Source organism: Pituophis catenifer, unplaced genomic scaffold (assembly GCF_029215685.1).
Source record: "Pituophis catenifer annectens isolate HBS135680 unplaced genomic scaffold, rPitCat1.0.hap2 SCAF_2, whole genome shotgun sequence".
NCBI classification, from domain to species: Eukaryota; Metazoa; Chordata; class Lepidosauria; order Squamata; family Colubridae; genus Pituophis; species Pituophis catenifer.
Genome location: NW_027256882.1, coordinates 101,528,557 through 101,550,011, shown reverse-complemented (window position 1 = coordinate 101,550,011; position 21,455 = coordinate 101,528,557). Strand labels below are relative to the sequence as shown.

The window sequence follows — 21,455 nt, the reverse complement described above, 5'->3', positions numbered from 1 at the left end:
TATGAAACATGGAACAGATGGTATGATTGGCTGGAAAAGGAATCTAAAATTAATGGATAGTGTATAGCAAAAGAGAAGATATAATGGAATGTTATATTTAATGTGTAGTAGTTATGTATATAAAATGTATTGATTATATGAATAAGTATGTAACAAACAAAATGTGTATGTATATAGTTGGCTGAAAGATAAATTGGATATTACTAAAAATGCCGGTATTGGAAAGCTGTAAAAGTGTAACTAAGATTTAAAGATGTAAACATTGAATAAAAACAATTAAAAAAAAGAGGTCTTTCTACATCTAGGCCAGTAAGTCTACAGACTGAGTCACTTACAAAATACAACTGAAGGACAATAAGGGAATACTACTACTATTGGTTAAAAAAACCCTACATGTGCCATAAGGCCTGATCCAAATGGTTATCAAATCATTAACTTGATAAACTCATAAACAAGATTATTTATGATATTCTGCCTGGAGTTAGATATCACAAAAGATTTAGGGCATGGCAATTAGAAATCTCTGGGAACAGCAGAAACAGTTTAAAAGCAACAGTAATAACTAGATATTGGGAGGTGGCTGCAATTAAAAAAAACTTATATTTTTACCACTTGCTTTTATCCAAAATAAAATAGCTAAAATAGACACTAAATTGTTTTAACTTCGTATACTCTGCTTCTGTATCTTGGTTGAAAAGTATTTTGTTTCTGTAGATGTTTCAATATCATAGTTAAAATCATAATTATATAATTATGTTAAATTACTCACAGGTAAGGCTTTCCTATGCAAAGAAGAATTATCTCTAGTTTAATGATTCTTTCAGACTGAAATAGGTTACCTTTGGGAAAAAGTATATGATGTAGATGATCATGCTATGAAATTCATTATCCCTGTTAACGTGTCACTGAATCTGTATGCATCGGGCACAAGGAGCTGTGAACGATATGATGAATTGCATGAATAGCTGGCTTATTGCTACTCGCACATAGAGAAGACCTTGCCAGACTAAAGTACACTCTGCATAACTATCAGATATATCCTGTGAAGGTTTAGGAAGAATCCTTCAAGCCTTTTTCTGTATACTAAGGGCTCAAGGCTGATTTGTCTCTTAGCTCCTTGGGAAAGAACCCCTCCCTCTTAGTGTCTTATCTGGCAACTTAGTGTCAGATTCCATGATAGAATGGTAAAGAATAACCATGAAGAATGACAGTTCTGATAGGTTGGTTACTTACTGTAAGTCCATGAGGCACTTCCCTCTTTCATTCAAAGTATAGTATTATTTTAGAACTCTCTGGATTCTGTATGCACATACTTTGGCCACAGTGAGGTATCAAATGTTTAGATTGGAAAAGAGAGATACACATTCTCTCCAAGAAGATAGGTATTTTGACTTTTGTGAAAATTATGCAGATCGTTATATCTGATTTTTTAGTATAAATTTAGTACAGGTCGTTATATCTCATTTTTTACTTATGTCTCATTTTTTAGCATCTATCTGGAATGAATAGATAGATAAATAGATAAATAGATAGATAGATAGATAGATAGATAGATAGATAGATAGTATGTGTTATAACCATTATGATTTATTGACCTTTTGAAATTGTGACAGACATTGCCAGAGCTATTTACGATACAATTTCAAAATCCTGATGACCGACACCTCCCTCCTGCAGACACATTATCACATTTTGGATGCTTGGCAACCAGCCCACATTGACAGTCATTTGTAGTATCCAGAAGTCACATGACCTCAATTTACAACTTTTATTTGTAAAAATTATTTCCAGTTTCCAGTAAAAAAAAAAAAAGTGTGTATTGGTCAAGATGGGTTTGCTTAATGACCACAGTATTTGGCAAAGAAACATGCAAAAAGGGCATAAAATTGGGCACAGGACACAAGGTAGCCTGCTTAATTTATTTATATTTATTTATTTATTTATTTATTAAATTTATATCCCGCCCTTCTCCCCGAAGGGACTCAGGGCGATGAACAGCCGAGAATTAAAATAACATGCAATATAAAAGTTAAAATAGTTAAGAATAAATTAAATTAAACGGCCACCCCAATTTAAAACCCCTAGCAATACAATTAAAAACCCTTAAAACCTATTCAGGCCAGGCCGGCTTGCTGAAATAAAAACGTCTTCAGGGCCTTACGGAAAGTGCGGAGATCCGGAATCAGCCATATTCCAGGAGGTAGCTCGTTCCAGAGGGCAGGTGCTCCCACAGAGAAGGCCCTCCCCCTGGGGGCTGCCAGCCGACATTGCTTGACCGACGGCACCCTGAGGAGGCCCTCTCTGTGAGAGCGTATTGGCCGGTGGGAGGTTATCAGTAGCAGCAGGCGGTCTCATAAATACCCTGGCCCTAAGCCATGGAGCGCTTTAAAGGTGAGAACCAACACCTTGAAGCGCACCCGGAAGACCACCGGGAGCCAGTGCAGCTCGCGCAGGAGAGGTGTTATATGGGAGCGCCATGTCGCTCCCGTAATCTCCCGCGCGGCCGCATTCTGGACCAGTTGGAGCCTCCGGATGCTCCTCAAGGGGAGCCCCATGTAGAGAGCGTTAGCGTAGTCCAGGCGAGAAGTGACGAGAGCATGAGTGACTGTGCATAAGGAATCCCGACTCAGAAAGGGGCGCAACTGGCGTATCAGGCGAACCTGATAAAAAGCCCCCCTGGCCACGGCTGTCATATGCTCTTCTAAAGACAGCCGTGTGTCCAGGAGGACGCCCAAGTTGCGAGCCCCCTCTGTGGGGGTCAATGACTCACCCCCAATAGCCAGTGATGGCGCCAGCTGGCTATATCGGGATGCCGGCATCCACAGCCACTCGGTCTTGGAAGGGTTGAGTTGAAGCCTGTTCCTCCCCATCCATTAATGATTGGTATGTCTTACAAGCGTAATTCCGAGCTCAATTATAGTCATAAGTCAAAGACTGTAATTATAGATAGACACACATCGACAATGCTAATTATGCTGTTTTACACACACACACACACACACACACACACACACACACACAGAGTTACTTTATATTTCAAAATGTTGAGATTGCTTTTCCAATTCTCAGCATTCAGACAAGAGTTATTATTACTCACAGAACACCCAGTGATTTGGATCTTTAGGAATCTGTCTTCAAATATTTCTATGCGGGCCCATACTTTCTGTGCTATTCATTTATTTCATATTCTCTTTCTGTAAAGGTAAAGGTAAAGGTTCCCCTCACACATATGTGCTAATTGTTCTGACTCTAGGGGGCGGTGCTCATCTCTGTTTCAAAGCCAAAGAGCCAGCGCTATCCGAAGATATCTCCGTGGTCATGTGGCAGGCATGACTAAATGCCAAAGGCGCATGGAATGCTGTTACCTTCCCACCAAAGGTGGTCCCTATTTTTCTACTTGCATTTCTTACGTGTTTTCGAACTGCTAGGTTGGCAGAAGCTGGACAAGTAATGGGAGCTCATTACGCGGCACTAGGGATTCAAACCACTGAACTGCCGATCTTTTGATCGACAAGCTCAGCATCTTAACCACTGAGTCACCACGTCCCTTTCTGTATTAAGGGTCAATTCTGATGTGAAAGAAAAATTAGCAGAAATAGTAACAATAGTGGAAGATACCCAGGAACAAATCTGACAACAATTGTAGTGCTGTTAGTAACATGATCCCAAATCAAATTAATCATGCAGGATAACCCTCTGGAGATGAACAATGGGCCCGCATTTGAATCTATTCGAAGTAATTGTGACTGAGAAACAGAGGAGTGTAGAACATGCATACATGACATTTGCATACAAATTTTGCAATTATAAGTTTCGGTCACATCTTGGAACAAAAGGAGGGAGCTGAATACAGGAATAAAAAGGAAAGTTCTCTTCTCCATGAAGCTATATAATGTGAATGCCTATCTGAGCAGTTCTAGAAGTGTTAGTATTTAAAGTAATGGCTTAGGATAAAACAGAAGAAAAGGAACAGCTGAGGTCCAGAGACTAGGCATGTGTAGTGATGTACAAGCTTTTATGTGTCACAAAACAATTTAATGCTGTTTCATCTCAGCCTGGCTACAATGCACATATTGAGGAGCTGGAAAAATTATTAAACATACCAATAGCACTTAGCCTTATTTACAGTGCTTTACAGCCCTCTCTAAACAGTTTACAGAGTCAGCATATTTCCCCCAACAATCCTCATTTTACCGATCTCAGAAGGATGGAAGGCTGACTCAACCTTGAGCCTGGTGAGATTTGAACTGCCAAACTGAGTCAGCTGGCAGTCAGCAGAAGTAGCCTGCAGTACTGCACTCTAACCACTGCGCCATCATGGCTCATAAACATATAACCAATACAGCTAAAACATCTGAAAATGTCATGTTACATTATTATGGAAACAGACAAAGAAGCTACAGGTACTCCTTGACTCACAACCACAATTGAGATTGGAAATAGTAAGTGGTTCGGTCATTAGGTGTGATATTACATGAATATACCCAATTTTGTCACTGTTTCTGCTGTGTTAAGCAGATAGCTAAGGTCATTAAGTGAGACATTATGTGACTTATGACCTTCCTTGCCAGCTTCCCTATAGACTCTGCTTGTCAGAAACCAGCTAAAACAGTCAGAAATGAGGATTGTGTGACTGCAGGATTGTTGTAAATTCAAGGAGATTGACAGGGGGTCTGGATTGTGATCACATGACTGTAAAGATGCTGCAATGATCATACATGCGAGGAGCACTCATAAGTCACTTTTTTCAGCAGTCTAAATAAATGGTCATTCCTTTGAATGGTTGCTTAAACAAATGGTCTTAACTTGAGGACTATCGGTATTAATGGGCTTTCACGCAAAATCTCACATAGAACTCTAGTAATTTAAAAGTATTATAAATTCTATACATTTATAAAAATTTAAATATGGGGATAATAATTAAAAAGCTCAATAGCATTAATATACATATACCTTCTGATACGTATATACTATATTTGCTTATCAGTTTAAAATCAACTTCCTTTACAGCAGGACTCCAACTCAGGAGCATGGAAGAATATGTTGCATTAAAGTGAGTGAGCTGGATGCAAATGTCATTAAACTCAGCTGCACAAAATATAACGGGACTTAAAGCATGATTAACTTTTTCACTTTGATTTTCATTAAAGGATTTGATTCAACTCTTCAGACCAAATAATCCTGTAACCAGTTTATATGTATAAAAATCAGCAGCACCAACAGCAAGGAAACACAAATCTTGAGTTTACAAGTTTACAACCCGTAAGACTGTAAACATGGTGAAAGGGGAGGATAGAGCAAAGTTCAGACCCCAGTTTTATAATGAAGTATGTCATAGATGATGGTAATCTAGATATAACTTTTGACAATGAAAATACTGAAGTAGTGGGTATCTTCTGCCTTTGACAGCTATCAATGGTAAAGGAACCAACAATCAAGAAATAGGACATAGACAAGCATTTGATTCAGCACCAATGAAATTCTGGGAAAAGTTATTCAGTTGCCAAAAATGTGGCTATACCTACAAAAATCAGAATGACACCAACATCGTTTTCCCTGTGACAGTCTATGGAAGCAGGTCAGAAAGATTATTCCTGTTTTTGAACTTTGGCATTAGAGAAACGTTTGAACTTTGATATTAGCGAAAACTCCTGAGAGTACCATGGAGAGCTAAGAAAACAAATGAATCCATTATTATTTAACCCAATTTGTCTTGATACGGCTTTTTTTCCTTCAATTCCTATGAAAATACGATCAAAATAGCACATCTTCTCAATGTTATAATCTTCCATTACCCAAGAAATCTTCTTTTCATCTTTTTTTCCTCCTATCTTTTCAGCTTCTTGATGATTCTCAAAATCTGCTTTAAAAGATCCTCAATTCAACAGAACAGTTTTAAAGAATGCAGGCTCACTCTTTTCCAATACCAGATGCTGTTCCAACACTGGACGAACGCAGTTCTATTTCATCCATTGTAAATTCATCCTCCAGGGAGGAGTATCATAAAACTTTTAGGTTATAATATTTTTTCATTGCCATTCTTCCGAAATACTGTAGTCACTTGGATGTTTTCACTCGGAACAATTTAGTTTCCACATATACAATTTTAGTTTGGTTTGGTTTGGTTACAAAACCAAATATACAAGACATAAAGAGTTCATTATTTTCTATGTTGACCATAGATTAGCTATTTGCCTTTAATTAGTAACATCCTAGAGTGACTTCTGGAACCTGTGGTTCTTATTGTACTGTCCCTTTAAGCTTTGTGACTATGAGGTCACTTTGTGCTTTGAAGGCACTTTTGCAGGGAAGAGAGACAGAGACTGGAATCGAGTTGTTTGAGTTCTGAGCCTGTTGAAAGTTGTCAAAGGAACCACTGCTCTGCAGTCCTAATAGGATAAAAAAAAAAAAAACAGATTTAAAAGAGGGACATTGAGACTCTCTTCTGTTACTTGCCTGGTGCTGAAGGAGATGAATGTAACCACATCACCCAAGACTAAAAATGAACAGGACTGCTTAAGATATGGTAAAACGGGCAGCTTTCAGTTGGATGATTTTATAGCTGGATGGGTAGGAGGTAAGTAATTCATGTGGGAATAATGTGAAAATACAACAAAGAAGCATTAAAAGGGGGCGCAGATTTAGTTGAATGTTGAAGAATTCTGAATTTAACAGTTTGCACACATAGAGTTCAGTGTATTTCTCAGCCATTTGTATGGTTCCGTGAGTATAATTTACCCAATTACTGAAGAAAACATCTGAATTAAGCAGTAATTGCTTGTTATGAACATTCAGTCCTGTGATCTTTCAAAGGTACTAGTTCCATAAATCACAGTTGGTTCAGGAGAGGAAAACACAAGCAGGATTAAGTTTAATGGAAAATTACTCAGGTTCCTTCCCCATTTTACTCGTGCCTCTAATAAAGATTCAATAGAGATCTCCTAATTAATTGTGTTGTGGAGTCAGATCCTGATGTTTAGACAGCTGGTCTAATATTGGCCAGTCAGAAACCTCCGTACAGCCACTCCTTTCATTAACTGTTGGTTTGACTAGAGATCAAGATAAGAAAATGTGGAAAAATACCAACATTGTCTATCTATTTCACTACCAGTCCCCAACTTATTGACAATCTAATGCTCTTATGGATTCAAATACTCTAAACTCCATAACTCCTGGAGAATGACAATAGAGTGATCACTTGGCAATCGCAGTTCATCTTCTGTAGTTCAGGTCTGTGTTGAAGGAAGAATTACAAGGCATTTATATACTCATTATATGATCTCCCAGCCATATACTCATCTATTATGTAGTACATTCCTTCAGAGTTAAGGTTATAAATGCAAGTAGTAAGCGGCAAATACTGTATAGGAGGTGATAGTTCCTAAATTCCCAAGTTATATCATGATTATTACATAACTGAAAAAGATAAGTTGTTTATTTATAAATCATACAGCAGGTCTGAAGGTCACAAAAGGCTTTAGTGAAGAAGACCGCATCTGCCTAAAGATCTAAATATGGCAGATGCAATGGTTCGACATCATTCATGTGCTTTTCAACATGCACAAGTATTCTGGCATTTCCACTACAATCCATCCTTACCCCTTTCAAATTTTGCTCTTTTACTGCCTCTTCTTTCTAGAATAGACTCTGCATCTTGGGTTTATAACTTTTTGATCTTAACATATAATATACTCAAAGTATTAATAGGACAGTTAATTCAAAAAATAATACTACAGGATAGCATGCCATGATTAAGGCATTTTCAGTTTGGAAATCCATCTTGTAAAGATGTTTCACCATGATGCATGGTAAGATATATCCCGGGTGATTCTGACAAGTTAAACTTGTTTATAGTCAATTTTTAATACCTTTCCTTTATACTTTTAGTTTAGTTTCAATATATGAACTTTTCCAAACAAATTAGACTACTTGCAACACTAGATTCCATGGGGAATGTGAAGTTCTACTCCTCCACTTTATATTGATGTCTTCAATTTCATATTCAATAAAGCATTTAATATTCCACGGTGGTGCGGGTTGAGAAATATGACACACTCCTAAATTGTAATTTGGAAATCATTTCTATTTTTTCAGTTATACACATCCTTTTCTGTTATCAGTGATTCAGGGGAGATTTTTGTGTAATTAGATCCATACACATATGGAACAATTAAAGGTAATTTGCAGAGTGCTCAAATGGAGCAGCATCCATGAGATGGAAAATCCCATTTTTTCACTGGGATGATCATAATGCCAGTACTCTTGGTGTCTAAATGTGAATTAAAATTCCTATTTACTACATTTAGAAATAGGAGGCATGGGTAACTTTATGACCAGTCCTTGAATTTATGACCTTTACAGATTGGTAAAGCAAAGGAAAGTTAAGTAAGATCATAAACACAGTTGCAGTTTCATTTAGTGACTGCTTTGGTTAAGAACTGAGTTGCTGGTCACTAAACAAGGACTACCTCTAATGTTAAGTTAAAATTATCTATTACTATCTATACACCTTGCTGAGATATAGCAGTCTTTTATAATATCTGCATTTCTGTTATTTAGCCTTGGTTTTAATATTATGGTCTAGTCAAGTGATTCCATTTTTTTCCTGAGCTTCTATTTTCTAGGAAGTTAACTATCCTAATTTTAGTCCTGACTATCTACTATGTTTCTGAATGTCTGCATATTTCTTCTCTTCAACTCAGAATTATACATTGGGATCATCCATGGAGTATATTGACTTATATATTGAGTATCTATCTATCTATCTATCTATCTATCTATCTATCTATCTATCTATCTATCTATCTATCATCTATCTATCTTAATATTAAAGTATATAGTAATATTAATATTTGTTACATTAATCATACTTATGTAATTGTGGTATTATTATACATATTTGTATTAGAGTGTGTTCCTTCATTGTTTAGTTGTTCAGTGTTTTTGTGTGCCATTCTAATAACAATCACAATATTTAAACATACATAGTGATACCATTTTTCAACATCTAATCTTTACATCTAGCTATTACTTTTAGTATATTATATAAATATATGTATAGTATTGTTCTTGTTTCTACCTCTATTCTAGCTCTCAATAAAGCCAATTTTATATTAAACAGCATTCCCTTTCTAACCATCATCTCTTGCCTGCTTTAGTATTTCAATTCTTATTCGTTTTTTGACTTGCCTCCCAAACTCCTCCCTTGGGTCTTTGTCTCTGTTTACATCTTTCCTATTTAGCCCAAATATTTCTCCATCTCTACTATCTCTTGTTGCTGTACCTCCAGAGGTTCTGCCCAAGCCCCTATCTTCTCTTCAAAACCATCTTCCTTTTTATCTAATCCCATTTTTTGATCTCTTAATATATATTGTCTCTTATTTGATTCATAAGTCTATATTGTCTTCTCCTTCTTCTCTTCCTGTTTTATTGGTTGATTTTTTTAAAAAAATTGATTTATATGCTGCCCTTCTCTGGAGACTCAGGGCGGCTTACAATGCGTTACAATGCGATTTATCTGTTCTGTCTTTTCCTCTGGTCTTCCTCTGGTCTACTTCCTGTGTTTTATGATCTTTGTTCATTGTCCCTTGTTGAACATTTTCTGATTTCCCCACAATGTCATGCATTAAGTCTTTTATCTCCCTGTGGTTATTTATCAAGATATCATAAGTACTTTGAAGCATCAACACCATTTCTTTTTGAAATCCACTCATCTCCGCCCAATGCAACATCTTTTGCTGGCCCATAGATGCAGGGTGCCCCTCCTTTCTTCGTCACCCATACAGGGTGACTTTAGCCCCTTGGGGGCCCCTCCAACGAGGAGGATTTGGCGTGATTTCGTGGAGCCTCGCTCCTCGCATCCAATCTCATCGTAACGTCAAACGGGACGTCGAGTTTCAATGGTGTATATGTAAAAAGTAGAGTTGTACATGGTGACATGATAAATAAGTCTCTGCATAGTTTCCATTACTTGATGAACTTTCTCCCTTAATAAAATAACTCTGGAGGGAGAGACAGTTATTAACACATGTGCTTGAATAAAGTTTATATATAAAAATATATGGTCATGTTCATTTGATTATCTCTTAATCTTTTCACCTGGGAATTATTGTATCTTGTCGAACATGCTTGGTGTCACTGGCTATCCTTTGCTTTTTAAACTAATACTGGTAATAATAATTTACCAGTAATAGTAATAATAATTTACCAGTAATTTTATTGGTAATAGTAATTTATGCTCTTTATAAAGTCTGACATTAAGAGCTTGTCAGTGCAATTTAAATAACCAATGCAAATGGCTTGTGGCTTCACGATAGCAAACATTATACCTCATTATTTAACAGTCCTGGTAACACAATTTTTAAAAAATTGCCAGTTGCCTTTGGTTGCAATTTGTGTAGAGTTTCTAGCAGAAATATTCAGAATATACTTAGGTTTGACTGCAGTGAGTATAGAAGATAATTGGGACAGAAATCTGGAGTGTAATAATCTTAGCAATGAAAAAATACTATTTTTCTATTCATTAAGCAGATTCCCCATGTTCACCCATAAATATGGAAAGTAGGGATTGAAAGGCTTTTTTGCTTTTGGGAGGAAGAAGAAAATAATCTTTGCATTTTCAAATTCAAGCTATATTATACACAGCAGTCTCAACTGCTCCTGATCTGTATTCATGCTGGTTTAACTTTAAGCTGCTTTAAGACAATATTGTCTACTCTAAGATACTTTGTCAACATTCTTGCAGGGCAATCAGACCAGACAACAGATTACCATGCCCTTCCATTAGACCAAGAGTCTCCAAACCTGGTGACTTTAAGACTTGTGGACTTCAACTCCCAGAATTCCTCAGCCAGTCTTAAAGTTCCCAAGTGTGGAGATCCCACACTGTGTTAAAATACATATACAGTAGATACAGGCATAATAACCAGTCTGGTGTTAGTCTCTGCTTATCTGGGTGTTAGTTGTTGGCTAGAATCTATTGTGGTCTGTTTCCTTCTTAGCTGTTTTGAATGGTGTGTAAGTGTGGATTTTCTCTATGTCTATTGATCATTGATTTGTCTGAATGTCAAGCTTCCAGGTATTCTCTAGCATTTTTGCAGTTAACTTTGTTTAGGATACTCACAGTTTCCCAGCTGAAATTATGGTTGGGTCTATCCATGTGTTGTGAGATTAAGCAGTTTTCATTGTGTCTTTTGATTGCTAGTTGATGTGCATTGATGTGCTCTGCTAGTCTTCTGCCTGTCTGTCCTATGCAGTGGTTGTTATAAGTCCTTATATTGTATGTGGTACATGACTCCTGTTTTTAGTCCTTGGGCTACTAGATCTTCTGACTTACTTAATATGTTTTATAGGATTGTAGTTGGATTAACGTGTGGCAGTGTTACCTTTTTCATAGCTCGTGTTAGTTGTGCTATAGTTAGTTGTGCTTCAGTTTTGGAAGACAATTTTCTTTTTTGCTTCTTAACTGCCAGGGTAGAGTGGTCAGGAACTTTCTGATAAAGTTGTGTGCTGCCCATTTTGTTGGAAGATGTTGTATAGCTGGCCTGTTTCCTTTTTCTGGTATTCTAGATTGTTGCTAGGGAAATCCTGGAAGCACATCATTCAGACAAATCAGCCACCAAGCACAGATTATCCAGACAAACAATCAAGGAAAATACAATATTCTAATCAATGAACCACGACAGAGAAAACTACACCATCACCAATGCTGGCTAGGCAACTTACTGTATATAAATAGGAAGCAAGTCCCATATTCACAAACACTGATGATCTTACCTAGTTGACTAATGAAACATCTGTAACCAAACAACCTGTCAATCTAGACAGGTCACATTTCTTAATACTGTCAAGTGGTAAAATGCTGTGGAATGAATGCTTTGGAAAATGTAAATGACCTATCACCTTTCCAGTATAGATGGCAACAGTTACACTGATCAGTCATTAACAGAAAATGTCATTTATTCATATAGCCAGAAATAAACCTCTCCTTTACAGAATACACCTTATGATAGAAATGTGTCTGCCTTGAGGGTTATCCTTTATACAATAAACATACTATGTTCCCATACGAAAAAGTAATATATTGTTATGGATCAGATTAGGAAAAGCTAAATAAACCAGTTAGATTCTTTAATTAAAATTATGGGTAGTCATTTCTAAAGCTTACTAAAAGATTAAACGTTATCCAGCAAATTACCTGAATCATGAATCCAAGAAAAGAAAATTTAAAGAACAATGAGTTAAATTAAACAATGGAAATTTTATTTAGGGAACCTTCCTGCAGTGAATTGAAATTGGCCATTTGTCCCTGAACGTAGGAGTGACTCTCCAAATGAGCACTGGAAGTGGCAGAGAATGTTGCAAGTGGAAGAAAGAATCAATGAAAATAATCTTCCTCCTTGTTCCAAAGTTGGATAGCTGAAATCAGCATCTAATTTTGTTTAATTTTCAAATCATTTTGAGTAGCAGAGTTGCAATTTCTTCTTAAAGTAATGCTTTGTGGCAAAGTTTCTGAATCTGGTTACAGACACTGTATTGTTGAATTCTCTGGAATATAGATATATAAAATATATTTCTGGTAAGCAGAATCATAGAGACAACATAAAAAAAAACAAACTCACACGTTTCCTAAGAACAAGTCTTAAGAGCCACCTATCCCCCCACAATAACAACTTTTCCTTCTTTCATATTTCTTAGAACTTAGGTGGAAACTACTATAATGATTTTAAATGCATTGTGAGCCGCCCTGAGTCTTCGGAGAGGGGCGGCATACAAATTGAATTAATAATTAATAAATAATAAATACTGCTTGGAGGCTGACTTGCAGTGGCTCCTATGTGCTTCTCTACTGGCCAACTATGGTTCTCATTGTTTCATCGGTCACATAATTCTGACAGTGGGAGCTGAACAAGGAAGAATTGTGATTATTATGGTGACACAAATGCTGGGAGTGAATAGAAAAATGTTCTTTTGTTGTTTTCTTTTCCATGAAACTATTTAATTGTTATTTAAAATTTCAGGAGCTGCAGGTGTTATTGTGGGACATCCTTTGGACACAGTAAAGGTTAGTGTATGTATGCATATAATTAATGTAATTCTTACACATGTAAAAAAAATCACTTAGCATGAGGGAGAATTGAGATATTTTCTCTGGTAGGGTATATTTTGTGTGATTAACGCAACCCATAAAAATTCTGTCCCGGTTTAATTATAGAGCACATTCATAAAGCTCACATGTAGTATGTGATTGTGCACATTAATACTTTTAGGCGGATTGGGGGAATCTGATACTAAAGCAAAAATTTAGGATTATTAAAAAAAATACTGGCAATGCAGACTATAGATAAATCCAGAGTGATCTTGCATACATTCTAGCAAATTAATAAACCTTTATTGCCCTTAAGACAAGGGCATCAGGTTCGCCTGATCCGCCAGTTGCGTCCCTATCTAGATCGGGACTCCCTACACACAGTCACTCATGCCCTCGTTACTTCTCGTCTGGACTACTGCAACGCTCTCTACATGGGGCTCCCCTTGAGGTGCACTCGGAGGCTCCAACTGGCGCAGAGTGCGGCCGCGCGGGTGGTGATGGGAGCGACATGGAGTTCCCATGTGACACCTCTCCTGCGTGAGCTGCATTGGCTCCCGGTGGTCTTCCGAGTGCGCTTCAAGGTTCTGGTTATCACCTTTAAAGCGCTCCATGGCTTAGGACCTGGTTATTTACGGGACCGCCTGCTACCACCAATAGCCTCCCACCGGCCAGTACGCTCCCATAGAGAGGGGCTCCTCCGGGTGCCGTCGGCCAAACAATGTCAGCTGTCGGCCCCTAGGGGGGGAGCCTTCTCTGTGGGGGCACCTACGATTTGGAACAAGCTCCCCCCGGAGATACGTAGGATCCCGGATCTGCGCACCTTCCGCCGCGCGCTTAAGACTTTTCTATTTTATCAAGCTGGCCTGGCCTAAATCTTCCCCCTTTTTAAATGTGGAAATTTTAAATTTTTAAATTTTAAATTCGTCTTATTTATAGGGGTATGGGTAAGTCGTTTTAAATTGGGGAGCCATTTTAGATTTAATTCTGTTTTAAACGTATTTTAATTGTTTATATTGTATGTTTTTAATTTTGGCTGTTCACCGCCCCGAGTCCTTCGGGAGAGGGGGCGGTATAAAAATCTAATAAATAAATAAATAAATAAATAAATAAATAAATAAATAAATAAATAAGGGGATTAAATTGATGTTATATTGAAACTGGGATTTTTATGTTCCATCAGAGTTCAGATTCTTGATTTAGTACCCTATCACCAGCAGTTTATTTGGATGTATAGCAACTGAAGAATTGCTTTGGTGCATTTGGATGGCACAGCCGATTAGAAAGAAACTTTTATTAATGTGGGAATAAGTCCTGAGATTGTAACAAGCAGTTTATTTTCTTCATTCATGGCCTCGTACACTTCGTGGTGCACATTGATGCAATATGTAACAATTACTAGGTTCCCATGAATAGGATTCGGGTTCTGTATGCTTGGAGGATTTTAAAGACAAAAGTGCCAAAGTACAGTGTTTGGTTGAATGCTCCCCTTTCCTGTAATAACTGTGCCAAAGAACTAATCACATTTGTGTATTTACAATTTGCTGTGCTGTCCGTGAATTTGTCTGGAAGTGAGGTCTGAAGGAATATGTGCTTTCCAGTTCTGCCAAATGGATGGCTTTACTGTCACTGCTGGTAGCGCGTGCTAGGAGTCAACAATAGGCCTTGTGGGAACATTTTTGCTACGTTTCCTACTTTTGCTTGGGCACAGCCAAGAAACAAGCCGCACATCGTTCAATACAACTGTCAAGCTGGCTCCTTCTTTACTATTGGATCTTGATGCAGCTTGGGAATGGCAACTAGGCAGCTTTGTTCCATTTCCAAATCAGCAAGGGAAAGGGAAAGATCTTAAATAGTGAATTAAGAAGCGGAGTCATAGAGCAATTCAGTACTTACTGATTAAGTAGCAAAGGTGCATCCTGAGGAATAAGGGAATGAGAGCGGAGAGCTGTGCTGAATAGCTCAGTCTATTTGAATGTGGATTATGTCCTAGTACAGCAAGTCTCTTCAAATCAACAAATAAGGCATAGAGACCATGCTCGAAGTGAGTACTCTGACTCTTTGCACAAAACCTTGAGCCCAGTTAGAAACATGCCAGATTTCAATAAAACAAGAAAACAACATGATGGTCAGGGAATAAGAAGGATTTGGAAAGCAGTTTAAGTATAACCTGGATTATAACACTGCTACACTGGATTGGTTTGGAAGGGGGATGAGTGAGTGGGGTGGTCCAGTTTCACAATTATTGTGCTGTTGATCTTATGAATAACAAACCTGCTTCCTAAAAAATGTACTGCTTTTTTTGGCATAGACCTCAATGCAGTAGTTAATGTTTACATTTCTTGTAGGTCATCTGTGAATACCCTATACAGACATTCTGTGAAGTATTCCTCTCCCACATTAAAAAAAAAAAAAAAGGACGGTGGCAGTGGTGGCAATAAGTTTAATTTTTCCAATATTGTGTCATTGCAAAAGCAGCAGTGTACAAATAACATTGATCACTAATTACTTGAGTTAGTGCCAGTATCTGTCTAGGTCTGAACCCAGACCACCCACTCTGAGCAGCAAAGCCCCTTGGCGCTGTTTCTCCTCCTTTGTTGCTGAAGTTCCTCCTTTGTTGCTGAGGTTTCCTGGCTGCTTCTCTCTTTCAGATATCCGGACAGCAAGAAAGGCATAGCTCACATACATTCTCCTTTATAATGCAAGATGAGGGTTCAGGGATAGGTCAACAAACTGAGTGAAAACAAAAGGAGACAAGTTTGTTTTGTAGCTCTCCAATATCTCAAACTGATTTGGCTGCTTAATGCATTTTCCTTATCACTACTGGCCTCCTGCTAATAAGACTTATTAGTGGATTTTCTCTTCATAGATACATTGTGGTATTTCTTGATAAGGTCCAGGAAGACATTTATATGTCTAAAACAACCATTTAGTCTGTCTGTCTGCCTGTCTGCCTGCCTGTGTCCCTATCTATCTATCTATCTATCTATCTATCTATCTATCTATCTATCCATCCATCTATCTATCCATCAATCCATCAATCCATCAATCCATCAATCCATCTATCCATCCAAAGATGGATACAAAGATCCAGGTCTATAGAGCCTACGTCCTGAGCACACTCTTGTACTGCAGTGAGTCTTGGACCCTTTATGCATGGCAGGAGAGAAAGTTGAACACCTTTCATATAAGCTGTTTCTGATGTATTCTTGGCATTACCTGGCATGACAAAGTTCCAAATCGCGCAGTCTTGGAACATGCTAGAATTTCTAGCATGTATACACTATTGAAACAGCAACGTCTACGCTGGCTTGGGCATGTCGTGAGAATGGCTGATGGGTGAATTCCGAAAGATCTCCTGTATGGAGAATTAGTGCAGGGAAAGCACCTTAGAGGGAGACCACAGCTGCGATATAAGGATATTTGCAAGAGGGATCTAAAGGCCTTGGGAATGGACATTAACGACTTGGAAACCTTGACCTCTGATCGTTCAGCCTGGAGGCTAAAGATGCAGCATGGCCTTCTCCAATTTGAAGAGATACTTGTTTGGCAGGCTGAGGCAAAGAGGCAGTCCCAGAACCAGCGAAATCTGGGGCCTGGGCAAGGGACAGAATATATCTGCCCTCAGTGTGGAAGGGATTGCCGCTCTCGAATTGGCCTTTTAGTCACACCAGATGTTGTTTTAGGACCTCATATCAGAGCACGATACCATAGTCTTTTGAGACTGAAGATTGCCAATGATTGAGCTATCTATCATCTATCTATCTATCTATCTATCTATCTATCTATCTATCTATCTATCTATCTTTTCCTCAGGGAATTCATTAAGTTTATATCAAATTTGCTTATCAGAACATCTATCTAGGTCCAAAACACTGTATGTATTTGGATTAGTATGGTGATACACCTCAATACAGATATTTATTGCAAAACCAATGAAATGCACATCTGCCAGGTTAATCTTCCCAACTGTGACGGCTACATGGCACTTTTCTCCCTATCACAATGATACAGTGGTCTATATGTAAAGGGAGGGATAGCAGTTTACAGGCTTTGCAATGGCTGCTAGTGAAGTGATTTTGCTGAGAAAACAATTCTTCTTTTCTTTCCCACAATTTATCCAAGGAGTCTAAAATACATAGGCCTCCTTTTTATCCACACAATAATTCTCTAAGATAAATTAGGCTGAGAATTGGTGATGAGCCCAAATTCACCAAAAGAGTTTTATGGCTGAATAGGAACTTGAACTGGGTCTTCTATTCTAAATCAAACTTTTCTAAAATAGCCAATTTTGCACTCATTGAAAGGATCGGTCTTAACTTGCAATTATTTGCCATTCAGAATGAGGAACTTGTTTTCAGAATGTCCCAGGATAAATGATTCTTGACTACAGAGGTCGGGGAGACATTCTGATAATGAAACTTCTGTCTAACCCTTCCAGGCTCAATTTCAGACAATATTATTGTGAGCTGTCCCTAACCACTGCAGAAACTAGGATGCTTAAGAAGAGAAACACTTTGATGCCAGCCAATCTTCTCTTCAGTAAGAAAAAAGAAACAAAACATTCTGGCAGTAGTCTGCTTGCTGAGTGGCATTTCTTCATCCTCTGTGCTGTAATCATTGCTGATATGTCAGGAGTATTTCCTTTCAAAACTAGTGCCCCATGGGAAGCTGGGACTTGGGGAGTCAGATTCTCCACCAACGAGAGCACAGACTACTTCTCATTCTCATTATTGTTATTCTGCATATGACAAAAGAAATAGGGAATATGCATTTGCAAGAATGTCCGCTGTGACAAACAATCTGATTGGCAGGGCTCATTTGCATTCTATTTGCAAATCTGATTGATAGGGCTCGTTGCATTCTGTTATTGAGTTGAAATATCAATCTGCAAGTGCTTCAAGATTTTTATGTGATTCTTGCAGTTTAGATGACTTGTTATTTATAGCTGCGCTATAACTTTATACCTTATTGATCATCTAACAAAGGAGTGTCAAACTCAATTTCATTGAGGGCTGCATCAGTGTTGTGTTTGACCTCGGTGGGACGTGGCCAGGGTGGGTGTGTCCAGCTCAACATCACTCGTGTCAGGGGTACCTGTGGTGGCCCAAGCACTGTGCCAGCGAAAACAGGCTCCCGAGCTCCATTTTTGGCTGTTGACGGCCTCCTGCAACCCTCTTGCTAGTGAAAATGAAGCTCAGGAGGGCCGCAAACTCCATTTTCACTGGCAGAGGCACTGTGGACCGGTCCTTTGCTGTTTCCATGGTGGCCCTGTAGGCCAGATCTAAGCACCCTGTGTGCTGGATCCGGCTCACGGATCTTTTTTGAGTTTTATCTGGCACATCTGCCAGTGATTTATTATTTTTTTTTATTGAAAAAGTTTTTCAAATATAGATTTTTCTCCATTTTTTCTCCCTCCACCCTAACACCCCCCTCCCCCTCCCCTCCCCCCATGGCTTCTCCAAAATAAAATCCAAATTAATATCAAATTATATAATACTTTACCATCCTTTTACACCACCCCCCACATGCTAACCATTTCTTTCTAACATTATTATTATATCCCCCCTATACTATACTATACATTTCAAAGCAACCTTCAGCTATAAAACTATATAATAAATCCTAATTTGGCATTTATTCAACTCATAATCTACCCATTTCCTCCACCCCCAAACATATATCTCTTAATTCAAATCTTTTGCATATATTTATATCGGCTCACAGATCTTGAGTTTGACAATCCTGATCTAACAATACAGTTTTTCTCCCACCATTTATGTTAGCTTTATAAGCTTCCGCCTGACATCGTTTTCATTTTTCCAGCCCTCGCTGACTCTGTTTTCATTTTCACCAATTCATTTTTAAATTAGGACTGTACTAATAGTAAACACATTTCTTTGTGTTACAAATAAAACCAAACATGGTGTTCAAGCATATTATCAATTCAAGCTATGAGGAAGGGCATACTAAAGCAATAATGCAAGAATGGGAGATGAATTTCTCAAAACCACTTTACTCGTATTTCTTTTGATAATGTACCCCACTCAGCATTTGATCCTTATCTTTTCCTTTTGTGTGAGGGCATATTTTATTTTCTGCCTAAGTAAGGCAATTATTCTTGTTCAGTTTTGGAATGAATTATTTAAAGGGTTTTCTATTCTTCCTTTCAAACCGTGAATCAATATATTAAATAGCACTCATTTTGGCACAGGGCTTTGGCGTGCTTCCTTTGTTAGAGCTCTTGGCCATGAGCAAAACTCAACGGCAGAGCATAAGATTTGCCTACAAAAAGTTGCAGGTTCAGTCTCAGATTATGGCTGGGTAAGACTCATAGCTAGAGGTCCCCTGCTAGTTACTATAAAAAGTAGTGAGTTGGAAAAACAGTGATCTGGTTCAATACAAATCATTTCCTATAGGGCCCATCATAATTTGCACTTGCAAATTGCACTCCACAATTTGTAGTGGAGGATATATATATATATATATATTGCCTGAAGTAGATACCACAGAGGGGTTTTTAGTTGTTTTTTTTTTAAATTCCAGAAATCTATGTCATGCCTTGACTTTATTAAATAGATTTTTATAATAAATAATGGAGTTTTTTTCCTCAACTAAATTTTAAGAAGTGTGGATTACAACAGAGATCAACCATCAAGTGATGGCAATGTGCATAGAGTATGAATAATTGTAGAGGATCATAGAATCATTGGAAGGGACCTTGGAGGTCTTCTGGTCCAACTCTCTGCCCAAGGCAGGAGCCCTTAGACAAATAGTATCTGTCAGTATCAGACCTGATTTTCCAATACAGAGATGGCTACCTAGATCAGGGGTGTCAAACTTGCGGCATCACACTGTCATCACATGACGTATTGGGACTTTCCCCCCCTTTGCTAAACCGGAGGTTGGCATGGCCAGCGCCTGATACATCCCACCCACGGGCCAGGAGTTTGACCTAGATAGTAAATGTAATTAATCTAGATATTCTATGTAGAAGGATATCCATGGAGTTCCCCAAACCTATAGATTCTACAAAATTCTGTATTGCATAGATACTTACCAACCATAAGAGGTGTTTAAGCATAATATTTAAGAAAGCTGAATAGATTATTCTGAATCAAAAGTGTGCATAAAAAATTTAGCAAGATGACAATCATAAATCAAGTAAATTTGCATAATACTTAGAGTTCATGTTTTTCATTTGCACAGTATGCTGACAGTGAAGATTAAGCTATTATATACACTTTTTATCTTTGGCAGACACTTGATAGAATGCATGTTTTTCTTTCATTTCCTTGTTTTCTCCTCTTTTGAAACAAAGTATAGATTGGAGTAAAATGCAAGTGTTCTTTGTTTGTTAAATGTGAGCTCTCAGTAATTGCATTTCATGATTGTATTTTTCGGTAGACTCGCTTACAAGCTGGGCAAGGCTACGGAAACACATTTAACTGTATCCGCACTATATACAAAAATGAAGCTGTAAGTATGCTCTTGTGTGTGAAACATAAACGTACAGAGAACAAGGGAAGTTTTTGATGTGCATTCATTTATAAGCATTGTCTCCAGACAAATAATATTCAACTGGGGATGAGATTCCTTTAAACCGGTATCACTTGTATAAATGTTTAATGCTGGGATTTCAAAATTGTTTGAATCTATGACAGGAATAGATTCAAAGATTCGGAGAATGCTTCGACTAAAATTCTCTGTCATGGGTTAATACCATCTATACTACTCCCTATATAAATGAAAAACTTCACCTATTAATATTTTAATCAACAAATTTATATACTGATGGCACATCAATGCTCAGATCATATAGCGAGAACACTCAAAATTGATTCTGATTTGCTATTTTGCTTGTATATTGTGTATCAAATAGAACATTTATGGTTTTCAAAATCTTTCTGATGACAAGTGCGATCTAGGTTAATCGTCCATGAAAAATTCTGAAGAACTGAAAACAATTCAGTTTTTTTGTATGATATTGACAGCTTCATTTCCCCCAAAACCTCTCATAATTAACGTGGATTTGAAAATATATTGATATTGGGCACTTATATCACACCTTGTTTACATCCTTTAGGATTTCTGAATGCCCAAAACACACGAAGAAGTGAAGTATAGTGTGCCTCTTTATTAATATTTTTCAAATTTGCTTGTTCCCTATTCTCTAGGAAACTCATGTAGTTTTACAATGTATTCTTAATTCCATGAGTATTCTATGTAGTATAACATGAGTAATCTACGATGGTATAGAAATACAGTAAGTTAAACAATCTTTTCATTACAACTGTAAGAGAGATTATGACCGGTTAATGGATAAATAGGATTTTGAACACAGAGTTTTCTCAGCTCTCTTCTGACA

General features: G+C 37.7%; 1 protein-coding gene across 1 annotated transcript in view; it reads left to right on the top strand.

Annotated features, from left to right (window-relative positions):
• The first annotated feature begins 6,277 nt into the window (after positions 1–6,277).
• SLC25A48 (solute carrier family 25 member 48) overlaps positions 6,278–21,455 on the top strand; it is a 32,909-nt gene continuing 17,731 nt past the window's right edge. Inside the window, exons 1-3 of the mRNA XM_070937288.1 lie at positions 6,278–6,577; positions 13,020–13,063; positions 20,495–20,566. Coding sequence (XP_070793389.1) covers positions 6,472–6,577; positions 13,020–13,063; positions 20,495–20,566 — 222 coding nt within the window. The 5' untranslated portion in view covers positions 6,278–6,471. The remainder of the gene's footprint in view (positions 6,578–13,019; positions 13,064–20,494; positions 20,567–21,455) is intronic.